This window comes from Tupaia chinensis, unplaced genomic scaffold (genome assembly GCF_000334495.1).
Source record: "Tupaia chinensis unplaced genomic scaffold, TupChi_1.0 Scaffold000168_1, whole genome shotgun sequence".
Classification (NCBI taxonomy): Eukaryota; Metazoa; Chordata; class Mammalia; order Scandentia; family Tupaiidae; genus Tupaia; species Tupaia belangeri.
Window position 1 is genome coordinate 2,671,266 of NW_006159643.1, and position 10,288 is coordinate 2,681,553.

The 10,288-nt window shown below is 41.6% G+C and overlaps 1 protein-coding gene across 1 annotated transcript in view; it reads left to right on the forward strand.

The window, feature by feature from the left end:
* TPH2 (tryptophan hydroxylase 2) overlaps positions 1-10,288 on the forward strand; it is a 110,951-nt gene that overhangs the window by 27,165 nt on the left and 73,498 nt on the right. Inside the window, exon 6 of the mRNA XM_006146197.3 lies at positions 10,003-10,199. Within this exon, the coding sequence (XP_006146259.1) occupies positions 10,003-10,199 (197 nt within the window). The remainder of the gene's footprint in view (positions 1-10,002; positions 10,200-10,288) is intronic.

A 10,288-nucleotide genomic window follows, 5' to 3' on the forward strand; every position in this document is an offset into this window, starting at 1 on the left:
TTCTTTCTTTCTTTCCTTCCTTCCTTCCTTCCTTCCTTCCTTCCTTCCTTCCTTCCTTCCTTCCTTTCTTCTTTCTTGCTTGCTTTCTTGCTTTCTTTCTCCTTTTCTTTCGTTTTTATCACAGAGTGTCTGTGCTCACTAGAGAGAGACAGAGAGAGGCAGAAAGGGGGGAAAGAAGTGAGAAATCACTCACCAGGGGGGATGGTACACCTCAGCCTCTTCTTCTCCATTCTCCTCTTGGGATGCACATGCACAGGTGCCAGGCATGATCTTCAAGTCACCAGGTCTAGGACTCAAACTGATTGGTCATGTGTAGTCCAGTGCCTTAACCACCACAAAGCCCGCCAATCCCATGTACTGATTTCTTTCCTAGTGAACATTTTGTTAATAAGCGTGACTGCATGATGATGTCTAGACAGGAGCCAGAAAACAAGTCGAGAAAATTAGAAAAAGGAAATGCTTACATATAAGTAAAATAAGTAGTACATAGGGGTGATTATTAATAGATGCTACCATAGAATTTATTAAACCCTGAAAATCTTGGAGTTGGTTTTCTCATAGCAATTAAGACATATGAGGCAAGGACAAGGTAAGACAAACACATATCTGGCAGACTTTCTGATAAAGAACTATATTGTTTCTCAATATTTAAATTTGTATTTTGTTTTAGGATGATTGGTTGATTTACTCATGCAACAAATATTATTTGTTGAACACCTGTATATTCTAAGTTCTATTTAAGGTGACAGGGACACAGAAAAGAACAAGGAGGGCTTGCTCAGTGGTGCTGGGGTAATATTCTGCTCAAGTGAAGCTGGATCCATATGGAAGATTACAGGTTTGGTTTCCCGGCTGACCTGTATGCACCAGGTGTGCTTGTCAATGGTCCTGGCTAGCTGGTGAGGACAGGGGGAACTACGATGCAAGATCCTATTGAGGGTTCTTGTCTTTTTCTTTGTCTCTTCTTATTTCATGAAAGAAATAAACTTAACGAAAAAGCAAATAAAAATCCCTATTTTCAAGATGTGTATATTCTAATGGGAGGGAGAGGTTTAGTAGACTAATCTTTTTTTTTTTAAAGGTGTTTTTGCTATAGGGCGCGTGTGCGCTCGCCAGACAGAGAGAGAGAGACAGAGAGACAAAAAGCGAGAAATCAACCCCTAGGGGGGATGGCCACGCTGCAATCCCTTCTCCTCCATTCTGCTCTCGGGATCCTGAGCACGCACGCACACGCGCCCCATGTGAGTTTAAGTCACTGGGTTTGGGACTCAAACCGTGGTCGACTACATGGGAGTCCAGTGAAATAGCCATTATGCTAACTGCTGGTCCCCAGACTAATCTTTTGAATATGTTACTTGTGTTTTTCCTTTGGGTATTACTGATAATATTTCATTATGAAGTTATTGAGTGTCCTGTAAGATCTGAATTCTGAATTATAATCTTTTCAAATTGAGGAGCTCCATTATTTTCTCGTAGATTCTTAGAAGTCAGTAGAAAAAAAAGACATCTGCTTTCTGATTTGTACTTTAATAGAATTCACCCTGTCCATAGAGGTTACTCAATTTTTTTTTCTGGCAACATTTTTTTCCCCCCAGTTTCAGGGGCATAAGCAATCATCTTGCTGAACATTCACTGACTTTACAGTTCTACTCTGGAAATACTTGGATACATTTAAGACAATTTTATGAAGCATAGTACTGAGTGAGAAATTTCTACACACTGTTATGTCACCTCAATTGTGAGAAGTTTAGCAAATTCTTGGTAACAATGGTAAATATTTTTGATTGCCATAACATACATGTACTCACCAGAAAGAGAGAGAGAGACAGGGAGAGAAGAGCAGAAAGTCCCCCTAGTGGGGTGTGGTCATGCTGCCATCCCTTCTCCTCAGTTCTCCATCCTGTTGGGATAATGGGCACGTACACACAGACACACCTGGTGTTTTTCAAATCACTGGGGTGGGATTCAAACTGCAGTTGGCCATGTGGAATTGGGCTTCCTTTACCACTAGGTTCAGGGCCTAGTCCAATGGTAAATTTTTTGAATTACAAATTTCTTTTAAAATTACATTAAATCAAGGGGTTAGCAAGTGGTGTGGGTTGAGGCACTGGACTCTCATATGGCTGTCCTCAGTTTGAGTTCCAGACCTAGGGGCTTGATAATATGTACCTGCCCCCAATTAGGCTTAGTCCATGTACTTTCCGCACCCTCCTTATTGCAGATACGGAGCAGGTTTTTCTGAATCATCTCCCTGTCTTTAGCGGGATGTGCGTGTGTGTAAGCATGCCCAAAATCCCAGGAGGAGAACAGAGGAAAAGGGACTGTGGTGTGACCCTCTCTTGGGGGGGTGATTTATCTTTCCCCCTTACTGTCACTCTCTGGTAGGTGCACTCATCCTATGGCAAAAACCTAGGTGTATATATATATATATATATAATACACACATATATATTCACATATATAGAATGAGATATTATATATATTAATATACTTATTTTGATCTAATATATGTTTTATATATATATATCAGATCAAAATCAAGGTTATTCTTACAATATCAGAATAATGTCAACCTCACTCTTTTATATTCTTATGTGTTTTCTTGGACAGAAAGGAAAGAGAATAAATTAACTCTCTAGAATTTATGCAGAATTCAGGATGTGCTTGTTTAGGAGAGCAGCACATGCCTCTTGTAAATCAGGAAGGAACAAAAATAAAGAACGCTAGCCTTGATGTTCCCATAATCTTTCTCCAAAGGCCCTGGTCCACGTCCTTAGAGGAACTGCTAATTGCTAATGAGTTGCAAAGTTGATGGATTTTACATTTCATCTCTTCCCATTTCCCTTCTGTAACCCCCAGGTGGAAGTGTCAATCAAGAGAAAAATGCATAAGGTGGGGAAGGAGAGGAAAGATGAGGCAAAGATGAGAGAGACAGTCTATTCGAGGCAATAAACAGCTCTTAAATAAGTGAGGCATCTCCTGCCCTAAGGAACACATAATGGAATAAAATAGAAAATGAGTTTATTTCTAACTGATTCCATCGGATTCATCCATCCCCTTAACCAATTCTCTGTTTACCTTCTGCTCTGTTTGGTTCTTGCCACTGAGAAAATCCAACTGTTTTCAAAGAACAGGATCAGTGTTGTGTTTCAGCCAGTCTTGCCATCTTGATGTAAATGCCATCAATTGCAGCCTGTCACATCTTCCTCCACTGAATGAGTGAATTGCTTCCCCACACTGGAGTTCCTCTAAAGACTACACAAGCAGAAAAACTGCATCTTACATTAGGAATTATAGCAGCAAGGACTCCAGGAGGCAGCCAGGAGGTACCACCATAATCAAATACTTTCCAGTTTCCCAAATTAAAAAAAAAATGTATAAGAAAAATAACTCGCTATGGGACATGCTAGAGGAGAAGATCAAATAGTTAAATAAAATGCAAGCAGTATTGCTTATTCATCTGGCTACAGGAAGAACTCCCACAATTTCAGTCTCAGTGGGGTAGATGTTCCTGGATTTCTGTGTCAAAATGTATTTGTTAAACAACTTTGCTCTAACAAGCTCAGGACTTGCACAGAATAACGATACCCATACCTGCCCCCAATTAGGTTTGGTCTATCTGCTTTCCACTCTCTCCTCTCTGCAGGGATAAAGGGGATTTCTCAGAATCATCACCCTATCTCTAGGAAAAGTAGAATTTAACTATACAGGCAGAAAGATGCCTCCCACAGCCTTCACCATTTCCAAAGAAAGTTCTTAGTCATCTCTGAGCAACATAATCCACTAGGGAGTTTTTCCTATTGTCAAGCCTAAATCCCCATCGTGACCATTTTAGCCCTTTTCTCGGACTCCTCACAGAACACTGGCTTCCTAGCGATGTTTATAAAGCCATAGTTTGCCATCCTTTGACAAGAGGGCAGAATCTGTCATGAATGAAAACTACTAAAAAACCTTATCTGTTTTTCAACAGTGAATTACAAATCTGTGAGTGCTAATGGTAGTGGTGGAGAGTTCTGGAATCTCGACTAATCCCATATAGAAGGAGGACACTCCCTAGATACCCAATTATAATATTTACCTATAATTAGCCCATTGAGGAGTATTGTCTTGTTGGGATTTATGCCAACATAAAATGTTTTTATTTTTCCCACTCATTGCTTTCAACTGTATTGTGTTTAATCTCACTTTCCTGCTGTGAAGCAAGTTCCTTAGCAACATCTAATTTCCTGTCATTTTCAATTATTAGTATAGTCTCACTTGGGTATTTAAGACCTGGTCTTGTTCATTCTAAAAAGATTAAGCTCAAACTTGATTCAAAGGTATCCTCCCTCCCCAACAGTTCTTTAGAGTGAAAATGTGTGTATGTAGGTGTGAGTGTGTGTATTTTGGAGGAGGGGATGTACTGGTTCTGCGACACCTTCTTTCCTTCCTAGGACACAATTCCTCTGGAGTTGAGGGCTGAGAGGAGGGAGAGCTTCCTACATGATAGCTGGAATGTCAGTGTTGAGCAGATCTCAGGCTGCTCTCGCCCTGGTTCACACAGATTCTTTTCTTTTCTTTTTTTTTTTTTTTTAGAGAGAGATTTTTGCTACAGGGCACATATGCTCTCTGGGGAAAGAGAAAGCAAGAGCGAGAGCGAGAGAGAGAGAGAGAGAGAAAGTGAAAAAATCACCATCAGAGGGGATGGCCATGCTGCAATCCCTTCTTCATTTTCCTCTCAGGATTTTGAGCACGCATGCACACACACTCAGCACGAGTTTCAAGCTGCTGGATCCAGGACTTAAACTCTGTTCAACTGTGTGTGAGTCCAGCAACCTAACCATTACGCCATCTGCTGGTCCCTCACACAGTTCTTTCAGATAGGGTGTTCTCTGCTCAAGCAGTGGTCACTGCATAGCATTCTGTATCATTTTCTTGGGGCAAGATCATTCCGTCCACCTCCGCCTCCACCCCTGCAGGAATGTGCTCTGCTTCCTTGTGGCCTCCTCAGTGGTCACATCACCAGCCCCTCCTCTAGGTTAGGCACCCCACAGCTTTTGCAGCCCTCCGTGTTTCTTCAACAGTGGTGATGGGAAACACTGGGCTATTCTGCCTCCTGTGAACGGAGCAGAACTGGAACAGGCAGGGCCTCCCCATCTTCCTCCCTGACACACCACACTGGGACCCATGGGTATGTCTAGATTTTTCTGGGTCTTATTCTCTGCATTCATGTGAACCTCAAATTTCAGAAGACATATGTCAAGGGTCTCCTCTTCTCCCCTGTGGAGCAGCATACTTCTAGACGTCCAGACACTCTCCCAGGGGCATCCTCTCCTCTTCCCTCCCCAGGTGGCTGAACCAGGGAAGGCCTGTGGTCCTGCTATTCAGTAAATTCCAGCTGGGAAAGGAGATGTCGGACCCTTCTCTCACAGGCTGGTGCAATCCTTAGAGAGGATGCCTATGACCAATCTGCCTCCTGACTTAGGGGACAGGAAAGAACCTGCTTTTATCCTCAAACACTGCCCCCTCTAGAGTCCTAAGCACCTCTATTCCCTGTTAGACTGGACGAGGTCTGGGACTGGGGCAGGAAAGGTGGTCGGAGAGAAGTTTGCTGGGGGTAGGGCCACTGCTGCTGTCCCTTAACAAGCCCTGTAAGGAGATGGTTGGCTCCAGCAGCTGGGAGATTTCCGGAGGATGTAGAGTACTTAAGTGACTTTACTTTTAGACAAGAGAAGAGTTTTAGGATGCTATACCATTCTCATACCCATAAAAAGACATGTAATGATACACGGTTAAATAGTGGAGGCCCTAAAAAGATCAGAATGCCCCCGGCACCCTTCTCATATACAATTAATAAAAATCCTACTAGCTTATAACAAGTACAACAAAATGAAATATGTCTGATTTTTCCAAATGCTAAATTTCAAAGTCTTTAATAAAATATGGGGCCAGCCAGTAGCATGGTGGTTAAGGCAGACTGATCCTGCATGGTTGACTACTTGGTTTGAGTCCTGGACCCTGCTGCTCAAAAAACACTCCAGGCACATGTACATGAGTGCACCACATCCTGAGAGTAGAATGGAGGAGAAGAGGGAATTACGCTGTGGCCATCCCCCCAGGGGGTGATTTTTCACTTTTTCTCTTTCTCTCTGGCAAAGCATGCACCCTATATCGAGCTAAAATTAAAAAAAGGAAAAGAAAACAGAAAGTAGGTGGGTGCCTCTGCATATCTGGTGCCTTAAGCATGTGTTTATTCTGTTGGGGAACTCAGAACTATGCTATAGTCTTACTGAGAAGTTAAATAAGTGAATAAATATAAAGCATGCACATGCTTTTTGAGGTTGTAGAAGAGATTTTCTATAAATGAGAATACACACTCCTACAAACCTTAGTAAGTGAAAATAAATTCATGTCTGCGATAACTTTTTAATTTTATTTTTATATACTAACCAATTAAGATTATAATTTCTTCTTCTTCTTTTTTCTTTCTTGATTTGCCTGAGGGTGCACATACTCATTGAAGACAGAGAGAGAGAAAAAATGAGACAGCACTTCCAAGGGTCATGGTCACACTGCAATCCCTTCTCCTCCATCTCTCCCCTCTCTCGGGATTTTGGCCATGCATGAACATGCAGCCAGAATGTTTTCCAAGCTACTGGGTCTGGGACTCGAATCACACACAGTTGGCTATGTGGAATCTAGTGGCTTTCAGCACCATGCCGCTGGCTGGCCAAAGACTGTAGTGACTTTAGCTAGACAGGCAGGTTTTAAGTCTGGCTCCAATTATTTTAGGCAAGTAACTTTTTCTCTCTGAGCCCCAATTTCCTCATCTGTAAAGTGGAAAAAATAACAGTACCTACTTCATGGTGTTGTGAGAATCAAATGAGTTAATGAAAATAAAACACTTAACCTTAAGAAGTGTCTGGCATTGGGTTAGCAGGTGGCATGGTAGTTAAGGCACTGGACTCCCACATGGCTGACCACTGTCCCAGTCTTGAACCAGTCATGTGATATGCATATGTACAAAAGTCCCGATAAGAGAATGGACAAGAATGGTTTATGGCATTGCCATTCCCCTCTAAGGGGTGATTTCTCACTTTTCCTTTCTCTCTCTATGTCTATCGGGTGAGTACATGCACCCTATAGCAAATGAAAGAGAAGTGTCTGGCACATAGTAAACTCTCAAATATTAGCTATGTAGAACAATGGAAAGCTTCTTTATTTTTGTATTTTGTATATTTTCACTAGAAATGAAATGGATAAAATTAGCCTTTATGAGGTTGATTTTTTTCATATTTATTCTAAAGCGTTACTGGGGATGGGGTTAGAGTGGTGTGAGGGCTCTCTTGATATGACTTGAGGTAGACTTACCTGGTTCAGAGGAGCCACAGTACTCTGCACCAGTCATTATTTCTCTGAGCAGGCCAGTTGGTTACCCAGGCAGGGCAGACAAGCAGAAACAGAAGAGAATGTACACGGCCATCCATATGTCCAGGATTCCAGTGCTGGAAATTCATTATTAGCAGACCTTTCTCCCTACCCTAATTCACACTCATTCTCTTTCTGCATCTTGGTTATTCAGCTCCCCTCACAAACGCTGCATGTTTGTAGATTGATATTGAAGGGAAAAGTTTGACCTAACGATTCTTTTCCAATGGCTTCTTAATATTTCATTTATTGTTTCAGCCTCGTCACTTTCCAGCCTTCTGATCATACACAGCCTTATTAGCTTTATTGGCTACCTGCCGCAGATTGATTTAGTTGAATTTTCTGGAACAAGAGGTAGACAATTTATATATTTATTTCCTTACATCCTTTCTGTTTTTATCCATTTTTAAGCGTTCATTCTAAATTCATCACAGATGCTAGGTCTTAGCAGTCTTGATCTTCCCAGCAAATATTTGCCAGGCTGTAATTTTTTATTTGTTATCAACAGTCAAATTTAAACAAGGCTAATCTTGTTCTAATTTGGTTTGGATAAGCCCTAGTCTTGATACTTAGACAAAGCAATGGTTAACTTCTGGTTCTTTCTTCATTATGCATTATTCCTCATCCCTCATGTACAGTGGTCAATTTTTAAAAATAAAATAAAAACAATTTAGAATCAGTAGGAATCACACTTGGACTTGAACTTTAAATAGAAAGTAGTTTTGAAAGAACCTTCTGATACATGTGGATGGTTGTTGGTAAGGAGAGGACAGCAAGGAGATCTGTTTGATAGCCTACTCTTGTTATTGTTCTCTTTCTCTCTCTCTTTTCTTATATTGCCAGAGGCTGTATGCACTTGTCAGAGACAGAGAGAGAGATAGAGAGAGAGAGAGAGCTAGAGGGAGAGAGACAAAGAGAGAGATTGAGACGGAGGTAGAAAGCACCCCTCCATGGGGATGTAGTCATGCTGCAATCCTTTTCCTCCATTTCTTCATCCTGTCAGAATTTTGGACATGCACACACACACACATGCACTTGCATGTTTTCATGCTGCTGAAATTTGAACTGCCATTGGCTATGTGGGGTCTGACTCCTGGCGTAGAGCACTTCACCACTGCACTGCAGGGCTGGCCCCTCTTTCTCTTTTTCACTGCCTTACAGCATGTTCTTGAATGACCTGAAGTTGAAGGTGCCCTGAAACTACTGCAGCCCGGGTGGCAGCTGCTGTCTACACATGGGCTCCTGTGGGGACTGCCTGCTCTAGGCTGGGCTGGTAGATTGCAGAGGCAGAATTCCCAGTGTTGTGTGTGTATATTGGGATTTCCAAATGTTGCACACGTATATTTGCTGGCTGCAGGGGCAGAATTTCTGGTAAGTCGCTAGAGTGGGCAGTGGGAATGACTGCAGATGGCTGTTGAGCAGGTCACAAGAGGTCTTCTTAAATTTTGATTTCTGTTCAACCTAAGTATCATAATCAGAGACTAAATTCCAATGATACTTCCTCAAGCAATAGTTTGCAAAAGCACATGCCCATGTTTCCTCCAGGGTGCATCAGGACCCACGTTCCTTGCTTATGGCTGATATTAGAACAGTATTTCCTTCTCATATTTCTCTTTGTAAAGGAGCATGCACATGCTACCTAGCCAAGTCTTAGCTCAAGTTGTGCTTCCTCCTGGAAGTTCTCCTTGACCATTTCATTCAGGATGACCTCACATTATTTAAACCAGACATCCACCCAATACTGGTTGTGGGCCAATTAGAGAAAGTTTCATTAGGCCACAGCTGTGTCCATTTTTTTCCTTATGGCTGCTTTAAGAACAGTACCAGAATTGTGCAGTCATACCAAGGACCCTAGGACACCCCCTTTCCCCCAAGCCTAGAATATTTACTTTTTGGCCCTTTACTGAAAAAGTTTACTGGCTCGTATATTAACTGAGAGGGCTTAATATGTTTACCTTTCAGCATGACCTATAATAAAAGCTATTTATTTTATAGTTTGCAAAACTCTTACTTTTAAATTCACTATAGTCTCTTAGTATTTCTCAGACATTTTAGGTACTGAACAAACAATCTCAAAATTACACTTGGAGATTGGGGTGAGTCTGGGCAAGGTACAAAGAGAACCCACAAGGCAATTTTATTTCCAAGAAACAACATCCATTTATTACTGTCAGGTGATAGCAGAAAAGGCTCTCAGGGTACAGTGTGGTACCTAAACCAGTTCGTTCCAATCCAGAACTCTTACCTGTTCCCCATCTCAATTTAAGAACATAAAGCTTATCAAATTTCTATAAGGGTGAATGAATAGATAGTTTAATTAAAAAATAATATAGATCTTGGGTCCTCAGAAAAGTCATGACATATTTTTCATTTTTTCAATGCAAAAATACAATATGACTTTTCTGATGACCCAGTAGAAGTACAAATACTCAAAATCTGAACATTTGCATTTACTTAAAAAGGTCATATTTTATGGGGTCTTTTTAAACATTCAGATGTTATAAGAATCTGACTTGTGATCAGGATTGGGGTGTACATACACTTAACTCAGTGACCCAAAGCTATATGCATTTAAATTTATTCTCTCCTGCCTAGTGGTCAGCCCATCCCCAGGGTGGAGTACACAGAAGAAGAAACTAAAACTTGGGGTGTTGTATTTCGGGAGCTCTCCAAACTCTATCCCACTCATGCCTGCCGGGAGTATTTGAAAAACTTCCCTCTGCTGACTAAATACTGTGGCTACAGGGAGGACAACGTGCCTCAACTTGAAGATGTCTCCATGTTTCTGAAAGGTAAGGCTTCACACAGGCTGTCTCTTCCCGACCAATATCCTCATTTGCCTGCCTAGCACACCTGTCGCAACAATGGCTCTATTTCCAAA